Source organism: Rhynchophorus ferrugineus, unplaced genomic scaffold (genome assembly GCF_030347505.1).
Source record: "Rhynchophorus ferrugineus isolate W39M unplaced genomic scaffold, kcgeb_rfMv2 rfM2, whole genome shotgun sequence".
In the NCBI taxonomy this organism is placed as follows: Eukaryota; Metazoa; Arthropoda; class Insecta; order Coleoptera; family Curculionidae; genus Rhynchophorus; species Rhynchophorus ferrugineus.
In genome coordinates, this window is record NW_027472581.1 from 44,482,358 (window position 1) to 44,505,351 (window position 22,994).

Here is a 22,994-nt window from a genome sequence, read left to right on the forward strand (position 1 = left end):
GACCGTTATTTATATTGATTGACGTTTGATGTGACAAGAGAAGGTAAGAGCTTGTTTTATCTTATTCCTCATGCTTTATCTTTTTCCTCACAGCCATACCCATGAGCTTGGTTTTTTCTGTATACTAGGTAGTAGTGGTTACTGTTACTGGTTAGTATCTACTGGAAATCCTGGGGTGAAGAGATGTAGTTTGGTTAGTTTTGCGCCGGCTTTCTGCCTCCCTGATTACTCCACGCGGATGTTTGGAGGTGGGGTGGACCGGCCGGAATTTTCTTAGGCCTTATAGGGGCATGTCTGCAATTACAGCTGGTAAAAGCTGGCTGTATGGGCACCCCTGCAATTGCTGCAGTTTGTTGTTGCAGGGGATTTCTTCTTTGTACACGACTTGGTGGCTTAGTGATCAGCATAAATCGGGGTGGCATTCTATAGTGGGACCTGCCCAAACAGTCACTGTCATTCTGAAGACCTATGGATACTACTGATAATCCCAGCCTATATTTATAAGATTGAGCTCCTTTCAGTGGACGATAACCTGTATAATCGGAAGTTCCTTGCGATATATCTCTGGACCTCCGTTGACGTTTGTCTGGTGAGCATCCTTCTTCTTACCCTTCTTGCCCTTTTTGATTTGAGAGAAAATTTGGGGAGCTGGGGATTAGTTTGTTGACATGGGGGAATTTGCGGGAAATGGTTTTAGACTCAGGTAGATCCTGTTTTTTTTGGCTCCAGGTCTGCAGAGTTACTAGCTGGCTTATAAATAGGCAACTTAGTGTGCTAATTTTTAAATCTGATTTTTTAGACCTGCGTTCTCGCGGATTAGCGTTTTGTTGTCAGCTAATTTGTCTAACGTGGGCATATTCATTTGCGACTTTTACTGGAAAGTAGCCTCGTTCGACTACCCCTCCATGTACAGTTAATGTTTAGCGACTGAGAAACCATCACTTTCGACATCAAATTGGGTAGAAACGGATTGTCTGGCGGAATTTTTAAACCTCTTGGTTCGTCTTATTTACAGTAGCGGTTATATCACGGCCACCCTGATAACATAATGCATTTGTGAATAATCATCACCCCTGCACAATAAACAATTTTATGATTTTTTTCGTGCATTAAATAAACTAGTGATTATCTAGCGGCAATATGTTCAACGAAAACGTACACTTAATTGTGCAATAATACGTGGTCAAACAATGACCGTCAATCGGCTAGCCTCAAACATACCGTCATAAATCTATCAAAATACAGATATTACAGTAACAGTATTGGGAAAAATAAATATAAAACGTTCTATATATAATCTAAATTATCTAATTCCTAAAAAAATCCTAAAATCCTAAACAGTAAGTAAAGAATAATAATTGGAGTATAATAATTTATGCTGTTTTCTATTTTGATCTTTATAGTAAATTTGTGATTATTAATATAATAAAAATTAATAGCACGTTAGTAACAATTCACAGTTATTTGCTTTTTTGTCATAGATTCTTGTTGGCGTCAGATTGTCATCAGAATTTCAATTAATATATCCAATAGATCTCAGTTCTAACTTTAAAATACATTATTTTTAAATTTCGATTTTATTCACTAATAAACTTGCAATTAGTTTGTATAACGCCTCAGTTTCGACACAAGGCATCTTCTTCAGCTGTGTAAACGTTCAGTAATTGCTGGATGGGAGTCTGATAAGTGTGAAAGCCATTAGAAACCTAATTCTTGGAGATGATGTATTGTCTTGGTGAAGTATGAATATCTTATTCAAAATCTTTTTTAAAAAAGTAGTTTTTTTCTTTACGTGGATATTTATATGACATGTCTACATTTAACAATTTTTCATCATTTAGTTGATTTACTTTATACATAATCTTCAGTATGTTTATCATTGATTATCTTTGATTTCAATAGTATGTTTCCCACAAAATAATAATGCTTAATCATTACGTGAAATTCTTTAAAAAATTAATTTTTAAAATTAGTTAATATGAATATAGAATTTTAGTATGAATGTGACCTATGATTTTTTGTATTTTCATAATTTTTTTGGCGGCACCAGTGTAATTTATTTCTGCCACCATGCTGATGATGTAAATGCTATTTTGCCACCAGATGATTGAAAGTGGAATTAAACGAACTTAATGGACAATTTCCTATGCTGAAAAAAATTCTCTAAATAGTTTTTTTCTTCGCAATTCTCTAAATAGTTTTGAATAAGTAAAACGTTGTTACGACTTTAGTTATTTTACCCGTGGAATATTGGAGATTTAAAATTGTAATAAGATTACCAAAGTCATCAGCATTAATAGCGATGGAAGACAATAGGGGTGTCAACAATGACAGCCTGTCAAAATATTGATTAATCTGATTCGTCACACCCTGTAACCAATTCGAAAGAATGCATCTATTAATATCATCGTTGCCGTCTGGCCGCAATGTGTAAATCGGATTTTTTTCGACGAGCTCCATAAATTCGGCTCTAATGATTAATACCGACTGAGTGGCGCGTAGTTTTTGATTATTTGTCCGCGACAAGTCCGTTATTTACGGGGTCGGCTCGCCAAACCCGAAACGTTAACGGCCGTTTTAAGGTAGTAATTCAGCGGAGTGGTAATTTTGGAAATGTTCTGGGTTGGCGCAGCACCACCATCCAGCGCGCCGGAGAGATTAAAAGTTTTCTATCAGCGCATCGAATCGGCTGGGGAGTTTTTGCTTTTGTGCAAGAATCGGCGTATTTTATCTCTCTTGTTTTCGGGTAATAACGCTCTTGGTGTCGGTTACCTTTAATAATTTGGGATTGTGATAAACTTGTGCTTTTCGTCATATTCTGTTGTACGACTTTCTCTAATTTTGTTAATTCATATATGGCAAAAAAGAGGGCCAACCAGGGATTGAGAGATAATAAGCTGTAAGAAAGTATAAGCATTTATTTTGAAATTCTAAAGGTTGGCTCAAAAGTCTCATATGTAAGATCAATGTTTTCATTTCATTAGTATCGAATGCAAAAATTTTATAAAGCCAACAGCTAGTTGAATAATACTTTTAAAAATATTTCGAAGTTGTAAAATAGAATTATCTTTAAAAGCCCAACATATGGTCTACACTATAATACATTTCGCGCAGTTTTATAAGAATCTAAACTGTTACAACAATACTCTTCACAACTTTTAATTTGAATTTATATTAATGTATAATAATATGTAATTAAGCAACGCCCAATTGCTATTTATACGTTAAAAATAGGTTGATCTGATTATTTCCTCTTTATTTGTTAACTTTAATGCCAGCTTTCGGTGAGAACACTTGTCTTAAGAAAGCAAGCAAGAGTACAAATACAAAAGTCATACTTATAATTACGTTGAGGGCGTCTTTTATCTGGAATTATTTCTAAGTTGGTCATTTGGTAGATTTAATGTCGACAAGGATCATTTACACCCCCATACAACAGTATCCAGTTGTGTGTTAACTCAGGTTCGCGAATCAATAGAATCGCCGGGCCCTCGTGCCCTATAACGGCGCTGCCCGATCAGCGGGTGCCATATCCCCAAATTTAATGCAGTAGCAGTAGCGATCCACAGGGTTCAACTGTGAGGCGGTTTCAGTTTAGTGTATTGGTAAGCCCAGAGGCAGTCCCACATAACCCGGTCCAACTTGTCACTCCAGGGCAAGTCTCCGCGACCAGGTATGCGTCATGCATTCCACCGCCCGGTTTTTAGGCCAGAACAAAAAAAAGGATCGTTTACATAACAAGCTCTGTTAGTGTGGTCACACTGTAGATTACAGTAGATTGATTCCTGATTGGTAAAGGAGGAACAGCTCTAATTATAAAACAAAATATACAGCATTTCCGACAAGGCGAGATAAAAAATGAAGAAATTCAAGCTACGATAGTTAGCATTGAAAAGAACGGCGCTGAAATAAATATAGGAGCTATATACTATCTACCAAGATACAAAATAACACAACAACAATATAGAGATATATTTTTTAATTGGGTCCAAGGGTTAATATTGGGAGGGACTTTAATGTTAAACACACAGCCTGGGGTTCACGATTAATAATACCTGGAAAAGGAAACGAATGATTCGTAGCAAAATATAATACTAATTTTAACTCGTGTCAAGTGCCAGACCTACTGGACTTTTACATTTCGAAAGGCATCTCATCAAATGAAATACAAATTAAGAGCTTGCGCGAATTATCATCTGATAACACTCCAGTATTGTTAATACTAGGCGCGACAATTCTGAAAAAAAAACAAAGGAGCCTAATCTTACTAACAAATTTACTAACTAGGATACCTTTAGACTTTTAATGCAATAACAAATAAGTTTAAACGTAATACTCAAAAGTATAGACGATCTTGAGCTGCAAACCCGAAATATAATTGAACAAATTCCGTCTACTACAAAAGAAGCTACCCCGACATCAAGAGAGAAATCAGAATATGAGGGGGTTATTCCCTTGAAATTAGAAAATTGATAAAAAAGACGAAAAACTAGAACAGAAGCATAGAACCAGAAATGCTGTAGACAATACAATATTTAATAAAATTAGTAATCAGACCAATCAAACGATCTGTCGATTGCTACTACTACTATTACTCGACTAAGTTCTTATTATAGAGAACGCTATCTAAGAAATACAACGTCAAAAACTGCCGTCATAATAGGTGAAAATATAGATTTGCTCGTCATTGTCGTAATTGGATGTACTCAAGTATACCTCTCCAAATTTTTTGATAAATATCCTTGTTTTAAAAATTATTTTCTATTCTTGTATGCGCTTACTGGCTGTGGAGCGACTTCTGCGTTATTTAAAAAAAAGGAACACATTTTCATTAGAACGCTAGAGAAACTTCCCAATTTAGATCAAGTAGCTTAAGTATTTTAACAAGAAAACGGCCATGTACAAATATTGTATGAAAATGGAATACACATCTTGTTGGCTATATTTAATGCCTCGAAATGCGAGGGCAGTATCGATCATCTTCATTACGCACAATTCATTAAGTCAACAAAGCTTTATAAATTTCTCAATTTACATGAATAGATATTTTGTTTGTTTGTAGTAACATTTACTTAATTATATTTTTCTCGTTTTTCTGCTGAATATTTTTTTATCTTCTTTTAGTAGTTGATTCATTCCCATTATATATATAATTTTGTTATGGTATATTAAATTATGTCTTCTAGTCAACAATGTATTTTCCTATTTTGTCCATTTTAATTTGCCAGGCGCTCGCGCGTTATACGGCCATCGGCAATAAAATTTGACCTCAGTGGCGATCACACCTAGGCGCATGACACAAAAAAATATATTTTTTGACAAAAAAAATTGAAATCTAAATTAGACACACGTTAAAAAACGTTATTAGGAATATTTTATTGTTATAATCAGAAAAAACGTAATCGTCTTCTAGGGTAAGGTTTTGATTGATTGTTTTTGATCCCAGATCGGCAGCGAACGTGTTAATGTATAATTAGTATATATTAGAATATAATTAAAATATAATTAAATGATTGCACTCAACAATTTTTTAATTACAATAATAGGTTAAAGAGTTATTAAACACGTAAATATGTTGAAGTATAAAATAGTTGAATATATAAAAAATATTTCAAACAAATTGTAAAGAATTTTAATTCCTATAATATTTATAAGAAATGTAAATAGTATAAACCCCTAGGAAGCGAGATATTTGCAAAAAAAACTATTTTTGCCCTTTGATAACTGGATTAATTCTTGATCCGGCTCAAACGACCAAACATGTTAACAAATTGTGTTCTGCCGATATTGGAGCTTCTTCGCTAGCTCCGTAGTGTAACTGCCCTTTTTTTATTATTATTACTCTTAGTAGTTCCACAATCTGCCCAGAGGGCAATAAGTTTTTGTTATGTTTATATTATATATACATGGCATATCGGAAATCACTTCATTAAGTGATCTCTACAAAATACTATTTCAATTAATTAGTCTTATTTTAAAACTTATTCGAAAGTCCAATAATCAGATCGGATGGTGTTAGAGGTTTTAGCCTACACACTTAACCGTCACTTCGTATATTTAGCTGATTAGCGAGTACATTGAGATGCACTGACAGTCTTTCGAAGTACTTCACATAAACATGTTGAATTACACTCGTTATTGGTTCTAGAGGATTATCGCGTTGTATCACTTCATTTGAAATATAGTGCGAAGCATCGACAATGGTACGCAACACTTTATTTTGCAATCGTAGTATGATGAATATATTAGACCTGCTAGTGGTTCTGCACTGTTGGATTTCATATGACCAAATAGGCTTGAGTATAGATTTATACAATAATATCTTGTTATCTCATGATATCTTGTATTTGCGCCCGATAAGTCAATGCATTTGGTTGAGTTTAAGTCCAAGTTGTTTCTGTTTGGCGAGTATGTGCTTCTTCCGAGTTAGGTGTCGATCTAGGTGCACGATGATATTTATCTGCTTGCGGAAGTTGACATAAGAGTTGATATAGACTGATGGACATGTTTTTCTACGCAGTGTAAAATTTATATGACTGGATATTGTTTCGTTGGCTTTTATACGCCAGCTTTTCAGCCACATTTGTATTTGATTTTGTGTGTTTGTAGGTTAATAGATGCTATGGCTGGATCTTTATGAGAGGCTAAGGCTGCCCTGTCGTCTGCGTATGTTGCCAGACTGGTTATTTTTGTTGTAGGTAGATCAGCTGTGTATATAAGGTATAGTACTGGACCCAGTACACTACCTTGCGGAACTCTTTTATATATTGCATGTAATTCGGGGTGTTCATCGCCTTGTTTTACTGTAAAATGACGTGAGGTAGGGTTTTAGTAGCTCATAATCCGGATGAGGTAGAGGTTTCTTTAATTTAACCGGCAATCCCGTATGCCATACTTTATCAAAGGTCTAGTAACGCAGCTGACTAATATCTTTTGGCGTTTCATATTTATTAGTCCATATTTACTTTGTTAACATGTCTATGCATTTGTTCAATTATTCTATGTTTATTGCGAAATCCAAATTCGTGTTCTGGAATGATCTTTGATTTTTCTATTATACAATTATCGATTATCGGTAATAAATTTATTGGCCGGTAGGAGGTGACAACTTCTAGTTCATTGAAATAAAATTCCATTTTTTTTGTATCATGAGCATTGTCAACTGATGGATACATTTGATGCAAGATGGATACATTTCACCATATGTTATAAAATAGGTGAATGTATATATAATATATATAATATATATAAATATATATATATATATATATGTATATATAATATATATATATATATATATATATATATATATATAAATATATATATATATATATGTATATATAATATATATATATATATATATATATATATATATATATATATATATGTGTCAAAATTAAGAAGAAAACACATTTGTTTTTAATTTAAGTGTTTGTTTATTAGAAATTATATTACTTATTATTACGATTTCTATCAATACATAATTTCACATTATTTGAAATTACTAAGATAATTACAAATCATAATAAAATATAAAAAATTCATATAGTAATATGAATTAAAAACTACTTTTAAAGTGGAATATATCATTTCTGGAATTTTTTATTGTTGTTTTTGCTACAGTTTTTAAGTAACCTTCACATTAATTATTTAAAATAACATTAACGTAATGAATTAATGAGACACGTGTTTCCTAAAAAAGTGGACAAAACATAAAATCTTGAAATCTCCAAAAGTTTCAATGTAGATCTGACGATAATGTTAAATGCCTCGTATTAAGTTTATGTAATGTTGAAGTTTAAAGAAAAAGGAAAATAAAATAAATGATAATTTAATGTGTTAACTAAAATGTTAAATTATTATAGATTGGAATTTCATTTGTGTTTAGAAAATTAGGTTGACTTTGTTTGGCAATCTCCTTGGTGAGAAATAGTTCATAATTGAAATGTTTACCCTTAAAAATAATCGATTATATTTTGTTATATGTTCGTAATATTTTTATATGTAATGAAATAGCAGTGTAATCGCTATACCTCAATAATATCTAGTATTTACGAGTTATTAGAACTGCGTACGCAGGCAATGGTAAATATTTATAAGCAACTGGTATCAGATAACTTAATCCGCATAAAAGTTTTACTGCAGTACTTTTCTACTTTGAGTTGAGTTTCGCGGAGGACATGTTCTGTCAGAAGGAACATTGCCGGATATTTAGATGGTGAAATTCCTAGTTAGCTTAAATATTTTTCACTTCAATGGAACCTCTTAGTATTGGAATTACATTGAGCCTATCACTTATTATTGAAAGCAACAATAAATCAATACAGTTCATTATTTGTTTATTTAATACAACTCTTTGGCTTCAAATTAATTATTATCGATTATTTTATGATGTAACGAATTGTTTATAAAAGCACTCGTTTATATATTTTACTAGATTTTATTATAGTTGTTTTATATTGGTTGGTGAAGTGAAGGAGAAGCCTGATCTGCTGATGTTTGCTTTACCAGCATGGCTTGGAACCGGAACAATATTCAACTGTAACCTTATTCCATTTGTTTCTTGTTTCACAAAGAATGAGTGAAAAAAAAGTGAAATGAATTTCTTCGCGTCCCTTTCCTTCGTCCCCTTGCCGTAGCTCTGAATCAACTAAGATTGGGTCACTGTCGTTTCTCGCACTGCCACTTGATGAGTTCGAGCCCACCCGCTCACTGTGAGTTTTGTCACAATGCCCCTATTTCTAGTCTACCGCATACTGAACGACTGTCCACGGCTCACCCAGATTACAGCTATTTATGGGCTGCAAAATTTTAGATATGCCTTAACAGGAGAAAATACAGACATACTGCTCGGATTTCTACGAGATATCGGTTTTCTCCATTGAATCTAGCCTATGCTAAGTTTAGTGTTACTGAGGAAATAACTATTACCACTTCGGTACGGATGCGAATATGCGCTGTCTGGATAGAACCTCTAGTTCGTTATGGATGTGTTTGTAGTCCTGTGTTCGTGTCCATTTTTAAATTGTATATACACTGTTTATACTTTTGGCCTTCCTGTTTGTGTTATTAATTTTATATATTTATCAATTTATTATTTTATACATACACTTTATGTCTTTCCCCACCCCTTTTATATCATCATACTTTTGTATAGTCGAGAAATGACAACATTTGTCGAACCGACAAAAAAACCACACTTAACCGTATTTATTTATCCATAACATACCATTAATCAATGACAAAAGCACTTTGATCAAAAAGTTATTTCCAGGCAGGTCCAAAATGTACTCAGTAACTACATGAAAGTTGATGCAGTTAAGATCACAGAAACGTCTGAAAATCTTCACCCCCTTCCCCAGTTTTCCTCAATAATATCCTCAGAATTTCAGCTAGTGATTTTTTCTTCGGTGATGTAGTTATTAAGTGAAAACTTATCGATCGATTCCGACTTCAGATATGAGATATATTTCAAATATATCATACATTTTTAGTTCCATATTAAACCGACACCACTCTTCCAAATATTTTTTATTTCCAGTTATTTTCAAAGGCATAAACATTTCCAAACTGTGAACTGCTTCATTAATGCCTCTAAATTATGAAATGCCTGCCTAATTAAATATTTTAGAGCTTCTACTCGAATACTGTAGATGTTGAAAGATGACAATGCATTCAAGCAAGAGAAAGACTTATCTTCTGCTGTTTTTTTGTTGTGAACTATATGGGCTCCACCACCAACCAGCTGTCTTAAGAGGATTTTGTTATTATTTGATCTGTTTCTGAAAGAAAGAGACATTGGTGCCTTCATTGAGGACTACGGGACGGATGGTCTTAGAACCGGACATATTGCCAAGTTATCACACTTGTGTTGTTGTATCTCCCAATTTAATTACAATGCAATAAATATTCAGAGTATATATAATTTAAATATTTACCCTATTTTTAATATTTACAGTACCGTACAGTTACAGTTACAGTAATATATTAACTCAAAATATTCTTATTAGGTACTCACATATATTTTTATCACCGATATATATTGCTAAAATATAAAGTATCATAAGAACTTAACCTAACTGTTAAATTTGATGGTTTTAATATTTCTTTACATAAAATAACAATTTTTCATTTAGTGTTATTGAATTATTCATATGTGAATTCAAACGCTAATTATGGAGTGTTCAAAACAAAATTTTCGACATTCATTATTTTTGTTGTTTGATTTGAGTAAATCTGCTGTCGAAGCTCATCGGACACTTTTAGAAACCGGTGAAGCTGCTCCGCTATATTCCAATTGTCGGTTTTAGTTTTAGTAAACAAGGAATGGTCTGGAGGACCAAAAAACTTCGAATATAACAAATTGCATGAGTTATTGGACGAAAGCTTGCAAAGATCTTTCAGGTAGCTTAGCAGTTGGTAAATTCGAAAAGAGAAAATCAAAAACGAGAGAAAATAGCTACCACACGAATTAACTGAAAATCCCATTTTGGGATATCTGTATACTGTGGCTTCATTGTATATCAGACAAAAGAAGCTTTTTCTGTGGTGTATTGTTGGTGATGAATTTGATCTACTACGACAATTCCAAGCGCAAAAGCCAGACTATTCGGTCATAAACTCTTGCCGTGCTTAAACAGAGATCAGTAACGTGCAGCATATTGTGAGCTGCTAAAACCGATTAAAATTGTTACTGCAGATGTCTACTAACGTTAAATAAACAAACTGAATAACGTATTGTGGAAAGGCTGACTTCTCGCATGACAATGCTAGGCCAAACTTTGTAAAAGTAGTGAGGTGTTTGGAGGTAGCAAAAACGCGATGTTATTGTTTAAGAAAACTATAATCTTTTTAAATAACTAAAATCTTTCCTTTGGTTTCAGCATCACGGTGATAGGTCAAAATTTCATTTATACTGATAAAACGATACACAAAAACCTTTTTATCCTATTTAAAGTTGTTCTCGAATGTGCTTTTGTTAGCGAATAACCTGCCGTATTTTCGAAATTCTAAAATGATACACTATTGCAGCTCGAATGACAGTTTCTGCCGCAGCTATTGTATTAACCAGACATATTGCTTTCTTATTAACACTTCAAGTCATTTGACTGAAGTCAAGTGTTAAAAGTCTAAAATAAAAAAAAAATCACAATACATGCAATACCTAATATTAAGATGTTGAGGAATATTCACATATAGGAGTCAGGAGTATATTAGGAGGGGTGTATATTAAAAATATATGATTATTATCGATCTGTTTTGAGCGTAATGTTTCTTTGAACGTTGCTATTTTATGCTGATGTCGAAACTCAACGTATAATTATTCAAAACGGAACGTTCACGGGATTGAGGGAGGCGTGCAATAGCAATGGCATTACGTAAAATTATTTAGCACAACACCGCCCCAATAGCGGGTCGATACGGACCTGTAAATAATCCATTTTATGTGTTTCCATCCAGACTCTGTCGCACTGCAGGAATGCAGTCACGTTTCTGGAACGTAATTTTGGCGGTCGGCGAGAGCTTAACGTCACTAGGCACGGTTTACCGTTTTCCGACGCCGGCGAAAAATCGACAATCTTTTTTTAAGGGCAACGCCGAAGAAATTGAATATTTAACGTATACGACGGAGCTGATGTCTTGTCGATGAAAGATAAATGATTATATGCTTTTTTATACGGAAGCTTTTTGACTTCGAGCTCGTTTAAAATGCGATGTTTTAAATATTACACTAAACTCGCTTGCTCGGCGAACGCAAATTTTCCTCAGTTTTTAGGAGAAATTTATTTGCGCCGTTTTTTTCGACAAGCTTTTACCGGCGAACTTTTATGCTGTTTAAATTAAGTATGTCGGCCGCCGAGAAAAGTATCGATATTTTTAAAGATAATAATATCGATAATTTTAAAGAAACTATCGATATATCGAAAACAAAAAAAAATCGAAATTTTCTTTGCAACAATCTTAATTTACAAATTAATTTATTACTACTGTTCTTTCGTACTTGCATTAATATACAAACTAGGCGAGTACGAGATTAATATATCAGTATTTATTTCCCAAATTATAATAAAGCTCTTGGACTGAACTTCCATCTACGGATCTGTGTTGAAACATAATGGACACACTACATTTTCGATAACGTCAAGCGCAAATGGTCCTAATTAAACCTCTTAATTCGAACCTATACAGTAAACAATAACGTCGTAACGAAGCAATTGCATGGACGCACCAGCTTTTTCTACTAGGACAGGATTTGTATTTCATCAAGATAACATCCATAACTTGCTATTCTCCGGAAACTTCGGGAGCTTGCTTGGGAGGTTCTTACACATTCACCCTATAGCCTAAACCTGATAGCAAATGATTTCAGACCTGTTTCTATCCACGTCGAACTAATTTCATGCTGAAGAATTCATCTCAAGAGAGGCTTGCGAAAATCAACTATTTTTTGTGAATGATGTAGTAACAGCGTCAAAGGCTTCTATGATGGAGATAATAAAATTATCTATAAAACTTCAACAAGTATTGTTCTATAACTGCGATAGTGCATATTTGATTTAAATTGGAATATTCCAAGTATGTTAGATAGAATAATGGATTCCTTTTTATTTAACAGGTCTATTGAAAAGTCCCCGGCCTGACACATAGATGGCGCTACTAGAATTAAATCCATATGTTTTTAGTTAGCGTCAACCCTCAAAAGATGCGTGTATAAATTTGACAGCTGTCGGATCACTAATTTGTGAATTATAGCATTTTGAGTGAAGCAACTTTTGTTATTGTAAAAAAAATTAATAAAAAGAAATTTCCTGTGTTGATAAAATATTGCTTTTTGAAGGGAAAAATATTGCTTTTTGAAGGGTTGAAGCAAAAACTCGGCTTGTTGCCGACTTTCACGGTACTGCCCCAGGAAAATCAACCATCAAGGATTGGTATGCTAAGTTTAGATGTGGTGAAATGAGCACCGAAGACGGTGAACGCAATGGACGCCCAAAAGAGGTTGTTACCGACAAAAACATTTAAAAAATACACAAAATGATTTGGAATAACCGTAAATTGAAATTGAATGAAATAACAGACACTTTAAAGATATCAACTGAACGTGTACATCATATCATTCACAAATATTTGGGAATGAGAAAGTTCTGTGCAAAGTGGGTGCCGCGCGAGCTCACCTTTGACCAAAAACAACGACGAGTTGATGATTCGGAGCAGTGTTTGAAGGTTTTTGCGTCGATATGTAACAATGGATGAAACATGGCTCCATCATTTCAACTCCGACGTCCAATCGACAGTCATACGAGTGGACTGCACACGATTAACCAGCTCCAAAGCGTGGGAAAACGGAATAGTCGGCTGGCAAGAATATGGCGTCTGCATTTTGGGATGCGCATGGAATAATTTTCATTGACTACCTTGAAAAAGGAAGAACCATCAACAGCGACTATTACATAACGTTATTGGACCGTTTGTAGGACGAAATCGCCGAAAAACGACCGCATTTGAAGAAAAAGAAAATGCTGCTTCTCCAAGACAATACATTGTGTAACAAGTCAGTGAAAACGATGGCAAAAATCCATGAATTGGGCTTCGAATTGCTTCTTCATCCACCATATTCTCCAGATCTGGCCCCCAGCGACTATTTCCTGTTCTCAGATCTCAAAAGAATGCTTGCTGGGAAGAGATTTTCGTCGAATGAAGAGGTGATCGTCGAAACTGAGGCCTATTTTGAAGCAAAGGACAAATCGTACTACAAAAATGGTATCGAAAAGTTGGAGGGTCGCTATAATCAGTGTATCACCCTTGAGGGGAATTATGGTGAATAAAAAAAATTGCCAAAAAATGTGTTTTACTATGGTAGGCCGGAGTCTTTTCAATTGACCTGTTATTATATAGAGTATTAGAAAGTACACAGGTTTGATTTAGTCTCTCTGAAATTCTTTTCATATTATTCATCATTCGATATTCCTTACGATACCTAATTACCTGTGGTTTAATACAAATAATGTTTAAATTCATTGAAGTTTTTTGACATTGACTGTTTTTTGATTGAAACATTAAAAGTGCTAACTCGTCTCACTGCCAAATCAATTTCGCTCATTAGTTTCTAGGATGGGAAATGATACTAATCGCTTCTTGTTTAACATTAGAAAATATAGTAGTTGTTTCCAAATGACCTTGTTTGGTACAACATATATTGCAGGACCATTTCATGCCCATTTCCAAGGTATTATACCATAAATGTCAATCATTCTTACAATTTTATTTTATGGGCAATCCGGATGCAAAAATTGACAGGCACGCTTCTTCATCAGAACAAAGATGTAGTAAACATTTTCATAGCATTGGATCGGATGCAACCTGACAGGCATATTATCGTCATCAAACCTGACAAAACACCTGTCAGTGTGCACGCGAGAAGATTTAATTCACCCACATTCGACGAAGTAGCTAATGTTATTGTCAGAGGAATGTTGCAAGAATATAAATGATACAAAGTTCACTGGGTCATGTAGTATACAATATAAATAATAATTACATTTTGAAAATAATTTGTTGTCGTTTAATCGCACGAAATTTAAACATCAAAACAAAAACAAAAAATATTGATTTGATTCAGAATAAATACGCCACAGACGGAATAGTAGTGTTGACAAATTTAAATGGACATCACAATGCTTAAATTATGTTTGTACGCATTTTCTTCGGTAGAATAAAACTTTGTTGTATTCGAATTGTATGTTCTATTCGGTAGATATCACAAACTGAATGGAAATAATCTAAAGTACACACGTAAAGTATAATAATCATAAAGGAGAATATGTTGAGAAAGCATTAAATAATGTTTAATGAATTAATTTGTCATTGTATTATGTCTTTTTTTACTATTATTAGGCCTGAATTATAAAAGGTGATCTTATATAAGGAAAACAAACAACAATAATAAAAACAAACTATAGATTAGAAGACAAATGGAATTGTAGTAGAACTAATTAGTATAGTTGAATAATAGGCAATCGATTATATAATAATTGTGCCGATGTTGGTGTAAACTCTTAACAATAGACTATTGAAAATAAAGAAATAAGAAGCATATTATAGAATTCATACATAATACTTTTATTACAAAATATCTATATAATAAGATTATCTTAACATTTCATTTTCTTTGTCTTCAAAGCTTTTCGTCGCTTTTGCTTTTGATCCAATTTCATATCCTCTAAATTTTCCATTATTTCTGAAAATTTAATAATTATGTTAATACATCTCGTTCCATATATTCTCTATATTTTGATTTATCATAACCAAATATATCCTTTATATAACTGGAATAATTATATTCCTCTTCGAATCCATCGTCAATGAGGTCATCGTGCTCTGAATCATACTCCTCATTAGAATCATTCATAATTCGCCCTAAATACATCAAATGTATGTGTAATTTGTTAAGTTGCAAGTAAATTAAATATAACATACTTTTTTCAACACGCACTAACTTTTTCCTCTTAATGTCTCGAACATCTGGTGGTGGAAACTCTCTAGGTCTAACATCTTTAGGTGGACCCTAATAATCAACTATTAATACTAAACAGATTTTAACAGTATATCTAGCAAACTTACTTTAGGTAAAAGATCCTTGGTGGAAATTCTTTTGTTTTTCCTTGTAATTTTCCACTGGCAACTTTTTCAGTTAAAATGCACTTTTTGACAGATACACTTTTTGCCAAAGCATCCTCACGTGAACTATTTTTATTCACAGACGAATTTCTTTGATCAGTATTCTTATTATTAAGTAACGTCAGATTTGAAGGTTGTTTTGTTTGCAGGTCTTTCTTAACATCAGTTTCATCTCTGTATGCCGATGTTGTATGTTTTGAAACATTCTGGCCATTTCCAGGATGTTTAGGCAATCTTGATATATTTGTAATAGTTTATATTCAGTTCTTGTTAGGTTTTTCCATTTTCACATTAGCTTTTGCATCGGTTTTTCTAATATATTAGAAAATCCTTTATTCGTAACATTACTTCCACTGCTTTTTAATGTATTACTACTTTTACCACATCTATTCATTTCGCTATGTTTTTTTTCCATTTCTTTTTTAGTTAACAATTTGTCACTCCCCTTTGATTTTTGTCCATTAGTAAATAGTTTAAATTGTTTTTTTTTTCGGCAATTTTTAATAATTCTAATAAGTATACAAATTACTAAAAAATTCGACTTCCAAAAAACAAAAATATCTTACCTTGGAAGCTCATAGGTGGTGGTGTAGGTTTTGGTTTATCTTTACAGTTCTTTGTAGAATTATCTGGTCTGTTTCTAGGTTTTCTAGGTTTCTTTATAAAAAAGTAGAATTTTAGTTCTACTCTCAATTTGCTGTACTTTTTCATATTTTTTTCGTAAAAGACAGATGATTCTTGAGACACACATCCATAATCATTTGGGTCAGAATGGACTTTGTTTTGGTCAGCATGTTGATTCTTTTTTGGCATTTATGTCATATTAAAAATGTATTAAAAATACGAACATATTTTAAATAACCTCAAACTTACTTGCGATCTCTGTTCTAAAAGGGTTTCTTTATTAATTCTTGCATCTTCAGTTTTTTTCTGTTCTTCCGCTTCTTTTCTATCTAAGAATTTTTTAGTATTTCCCGACAGTCCTTTTGAATCCTTTTTAATTTTCTTTGGAGGCTCAAATTTTGTTTTAGATACTATTTGTCTAAAAATGCATTGTACCATATTTTCATCACATATCCTATTATAAATAAATCGAGCCCAATATATCTAGAATAAAAAAGATGACACTCTGACAAGAGCAATATTTATATATTCAGACTGTCAAACTATTGCTAATAAAACCATAAAAACAATTTATAAGATGAATACAATAATAAATACATTTAATATAAAATGCTTTTATTATATATAGGTTGTAAAATAATATTTAGGTAATAAACCATTTAGGTAAAGGGTTATTTGTTTTATTTTAAATAATTCATAGCTGTAGCACCCTACAACTGTCAAGGTATTGCTCTTTACAGCATAAATAAAACACCTTATTTAACCTATCTACTACACATATTTTATATTCTACTATATACACACAATTTAGCTTAATACCTACCTAAACCTATTTATCTATTTCTAATATTATTTTAACTACTACCAACTGATCACTTTGAAGTCGGTGCCGAGTCTAAGCAATACAAAAATAATAATATAATTTTGTGACATATATATTGTAAATAGATAAATAGGTTTAGGTAGGTATTAAGCTAGAATATGTGTATATATTAAAACATAAAATATGTGTAGTAGGTAGGTTAAATAAGGGTTTTGTTTATTTTTATATAGTTATTACAACGATTGTTATGTACATATTTTATATTAAAGTTTTTTTTTTTGTTAAAAATCTAAGTTTGATTATTTTTATTTTTATTTTTATTATATTTTGATTATTTTTATTTTTGAATTTTTAGTGAGCTCCTTATTTATTTTTTGAAGTCGGTTCAATTTTTTTGTTAAAATATTTTTATATATATTTATAAACTGGTTTAAAACTTTTAAGGCAATTTTCCAATCTATAATACAAAGGCTAACTTGGCAATTTCAAGAAGATTTTTTACCTCGTCGAACGCTTAACCTTGTTACTAAAACGAGACCGAGACGATTTCAGCGATTGTGCGTAGGCGGTCAACAGATATGGGTTTAAGGCAATTCGCAATAAAGTGGAAGGTTGCATTCGCCAAGCATTGGATTTAATTAATTTCTTTCAGTTTTTATTTCAACAAAATCCAATCTATACTTTACAATCAACATAACGTGTTATCTTTCTCTTTGGAGATCAAACATTTTAAATTAAATTTGATCTGGTCGTGGTTTGGTATATAATAACCTGCATTAATAATTTTCATTTATAACTAATTTTAAAATTCAATTAATTCATTTTCTTTATTCTTCTGTGATAGGGCACAGCCAGGGGAGTTTCACTCTGAATCCGGCCAATATCATTAAAAATGTGTGTATTGATTGATTTCGACGTTTCAATTGAGATGATCACCAAAATATAAAGATAAAAATTATTTAAAGATCTAAACAATTTAAATAAAATTTGACTTAGTCAATAAGTGCATGTTATTTGGTTATTACATGAATAATTTTCAAATATGGCCAATTTTAAAGTTCAATAAAATAATGTTCTTTAATTTCTCTTTATCCCTCTGCGATAAGGCACAGACAGAGGAGTTTTACTAAGAATCGTGCCATTATCATTAAAATTGTGTGTATTGATTTCGACACTACAATTAAGATTTTTTTATTATTTAATTAATATATTGTTACTAGTCGTTTCCGTCTTATTTACAATTTGTCTTTATAAGGGGAGAAATATTTGCAATAATAATGTGGTGGAGTTAGAGCGAATTAGTGTAGTTCTTTCGGCACACTACCGGAAAAGTTTATAAAATATGCTCCTTTCCCGAACCACAATCTTTGGTATTAAGCCTACCGACTGGCGAGTGAGCAACTTAGAAATCATCCCAGAAGACATCCGGTCATATCCATTATGGTTACTGGTGTGACTTTTCCCTCGTCGGATGTTACACTCTTGCCTAGGACAATCACAAATATTAAACAATCATAAACATAAATTTACGACCATGCCTCAGCAGGATTCGAACCCGCAACTATCACAACAATAGGTGGACCTGTCACGTTTTTTAAAGTGAAAAATGATCAGAATACATGCAAGAACCTTCCTTCAAACTTTATGAAACCGTATATTTCGAAACTTTTTTGCGATCATGTGTGTTTTAGACACAGTTCAACTATTGCTTGCAAGTTTTTACGACTGATTAGTACTTTACATTTCTTAGACCGACATTCAAATTTGAGAAAGTGTATCAGCATTTTTTTCAATAACTTCGTAATTTCAGAGGTAACTTTCTTTTGAATAATTTGTACTTTCGATTATTTTCCGCATATATTGGAATGCAATTTTAAATTTTTCTATAATAAAAAACTTTTTTGTTGTTTTGAATTTATTGTTGATGTATGTATTTTTAAAATATGTTTTTATTTTTTCAGGAGAAGAACTCATTCTTGAACTACAATGTATCGTGCATTTTAACATTGCCACCTTATCAAAGGCAAGGCTATGGCCGTTTACTAATAGATTTCAGTAAGTATCATTCTAACTTTATAGAGTTATGCTTATCAAAAGTAGTAAAATGTTTAATATGTTTCTGGGTATATTATTAGCTTTTTATTATATGTTAATATACTCAAGACAAAGTAATCCTTAACTTTACGATAATTTTTATTATCTCAACGTGAACTTTTCGAATTGCTATTTTGTATATCACTAGCAGCTATTTATTTTCTAGATCTTTATAGGTTCTTAAAAGATTGCTTTAATGTAAAAGAACTGTCAGAGCAAATCATTATAATCAAATCATAGAAAATAATTTATCTTTGTGATTGAATGATATTATGTAATGTCAGTTGGACTGGATAACGATATCTGTTTAGTTTTTAACTAGGTGAGCGATGCGAATTCAGTTTATTTAGAATTTATATTTATTTCTTTCTTATTTCTTTGTACTTGTTTCAGCTGTCATGATTTCTAGTCTATGTGCTGTTATATTTATCATTGATGAGGAATATTCCTAAATATAATTCATCACGACATTGAACAACACTTTTTCGAACACTGAATTAAGTAGTTGTATTTTCATTAATTCTACGAATAATTTGGTAGTGAAAAGTAATATGTGAGATTTGTGTTTCTCTAAAGTATTCTTCAAGCTAGCATTCACCTGTTCTCCAAGTAAATCGTCTTCTTTGTGTTTTTTTATTGACTCATACATGTTTACGAAGTGCTAATTTAAATTTTTGAAAGAGAAAGAAATGATATCCAGTGGATATAGTTGTTTTTGTCGTGGAATTTGTTGAGTCTTTGCTCAGAAATTCATTCACAGTAATAACCTTTTGAAATCGTAATTTGTCACGTCTTTAGAGAACTTTATCTGCCTTTATTTCAAAAAATGGTTTTAGCGTAACAGTTGTGGTTGATTCTCACGATTTTAATTAGTAATAGTTGTTCAAATACAAATATTGGATCTGCAATAAAATTAATTTATTACTTTTTGTATTAGAATTGTCCTATTTTAGATATATTTATTTTTATATAACATTTTGTATTAGATATTTTTATATAGATTTATTTATATTTATTAATAATTTGAGGGTAGTTAATTATTCTAGTCTAATACTTTTAACCGTTTGCTTTATGTTGTTGTTAATATTATCTATGATTTTGCTTTGATTTGCTTGACACTACTCGAGAAAATCAAGCTTTGTTGTCTGGGTCGTTTTCGTCTTACAAATCAACTCTCACTCATTACTACTTTTACAATTCACGAGCCACTTTGATATGTTTCAGCTAGGGTATGACTTTAAAAAGCAATATTTTATCAACACACGAAATTCCTTTTTATCCATTTTTTTACAATAACAAAAGTTGTTTCTCTCAAAATGTTATAATTTACAAACTAATCATCCTATAGCTGTCAAATTGATACACGCATTTTTTGAGGGTTAGGGCTAACTAACTAAAATCATATGGATTTAATTCTAGTAGCGTCATCTATGTGTCAGGCCGTGGACTTTTCAATTGACCTGTTAAGTCATCGACCTTCGTACTTTAAGATCTAAAACTTTGTCATGTCATTGCTTCTTTAACAACCGCTTTTCTTTCAATAGTCGGTTAAAACATATCAGCTCAGTGATCATTCTTGACGGTTTTGTTCGATTTGAACTTCCAAAGCAACATTCTCGTTTTAACAAGCATAGATATGCATAAGTTGTAATTTTTTCTGAATATGTTCACAAAGTTGCATTCGATATTATCTTTAAAATAAATATGATGTTGATTGAAATTTATACTTTGTTGTTGAGTTGATGCGGCGTATTCTCTGTTGAATAGTACAAAATATATGTATATTCCCTATACATTATACAAATAAAGAAAAGGAGATAACAATTGTAATATTTAAGTTAAACATCGATCAGAAGTGTTACGAAACATTGATGGTGGTTACTTATCTTTCTTAAACATAATTTCCACATTCCAACTTTCGAACTTTTTAGCACGCTTCGATTTTATTTAGACTATTTATCTTATCTTACCAACGGCAAAAATTAAATGAAATAATTGAACTGAGATTTATCAAGGCAAATAACCTAAATTTAACCAAATTCATTACATAAATGGGGATTATTCTGTGTGATTGTAATTAAAATAATAATGTTAAATTTACTATCAGTATAACACTTGGCAAGAAAATTAATAAGAGCCAGTAATAACTCTAAAGGGCAACCGATACACGATTGACAGTTAGGAACTGTGAGAATAGTATTATTGAAATTAAGTATCATAAAAGTGTCCTAACTTATTGGACGTATGATAATGTATATAACAAGGCTATCAAAATGTTAATTTTATATAGTAACTACAAGACAATAAGCTCTAATTTATATACATTTTATAGTGGATATTTGTTATTCTTAAACTCATAGAAGTTCTTCTTCTGTTAACAATTATTCTAATTATTAATTATTACTACATCTCTGCTTAGTTCCTATTTTACTTGGCTTCAGCGATAACATCTGGTTCATACATTGTCTATACGTAAGTATTTCTAAATGTTTGAAACTTTTGTCTGCCATAACAAACGCACAGAAAATTGCAAAAACTTAATTTTCCAATAAAAAAATTAAATCTCATTTTTCAATCAAATATGTATCAGTTATCCTTAACCTCACGAAGTATAACTCATCGAACATTTTGATGTAGAAACCCGATATTTGATATTAGCTTTTCGTAATTTAACCATGGTTGGATCTGATTGACAGTTGGCAAGGGCTTCTATTCACTTCTTTATATTTTGATAATATATTGTCGTTTAATGAACAGTAATGAATGTTGAGTGAGTTCCATTGGAAACTCATTTTCTGTCTGCTTGCCTTCCGAATTTTGTAGCAATATATGCTAACTTCATCCATACTTGTAAACTAAACCCATCACATTATATTAAATCTAATTTCCCATTTTATTTCGTAGGGATTTATAATTACAGTAGGGAATCTCACACCATTGATATACATTAGAATGTTTAATTATAACAAAATTATTAAAATATAAATAATATATAAATAAAACTTTTATCCATACAAACCGTCTAGTGCGACCAAAATAACTACGTAGCAAACACATTAGAAGCTTTTTAACGCTAATTTAAAATTAGACTATTCAAACGTCAATTTTACTCTCAAATAATGTTTTTGAAAATATTACTTTTATTCTAGGTATAGTAAATTCGTAATATTATTTAAATATAATTATCATAAATTAGTTTTTAAAAATAATTTATCATGCGTATTGTAATTTCCTACGTACACACAGTAATTGTTTATATTGTTAATAAAAAACAATTCCTTACTGTATCTTATGTACAAAGTCTTACAGATTTCAAATAAATGATGGGAAAAGCCTCAAATTCGTTTAACTTATCAAAAATAATAATTTTACGAAACTGAAAATGAACGAGAAAATGTATTTGAAAGGCACTAGTTATCTGAGGAATATTAAATTGATTTCGTCTGTAAATAAAAGATATTTTTAAATGAGCTCCACCACTGTCTTCACCCAGACTGACAAAAACATTTTTATGTCTGTGCCCCTTTGAGCTCGTCCGTCTGTTTTCGTCATTGCTGTTTTGACTGATATTAGATCTCCCCTTTCTATCCCAAGTCGATCACAAACAGACCGTAAACAAAAGTATAGTCATATTATTTTTTATTGTTCACTCTCGTTTTAATTTTGAGTCTTTTACATAATTGATCTGGTAGTTGATGCCTATAGATACTATAGATATTTTTTTACTATTCTCTTAGCATTCCACAGTCTAACCAGTGGGCAATAAGTAAATACT

At 31.8% G+C, this 22,994-nt stretch overlaps 1 protein-coding gene across 2 annotated transcripts in view; it reads left to right on the plus strand.

The window, feature by feature from the left end:
- chm (lysine acetyltransferase chameau) overlaps positions 1 to 22,994 on the plus strand; it is a 193,677-nt gene that overhangs the window by 110,881 nt on the left and 59,802 nt on the right. For both annotated transcript variants that reach the window (XM_076393906.1, XM_076393908.1), the window contains exon 12: positions 19,087 to 19,180. In XM_076393906.1, the coding sequence (XP_076250021.1) occupies positions 19,087 to 19,180 (94 nt within the window). The remainder of the gene's footprint in view (positions 1 to 19,086; positions 19,181 to 22,994) is intronic.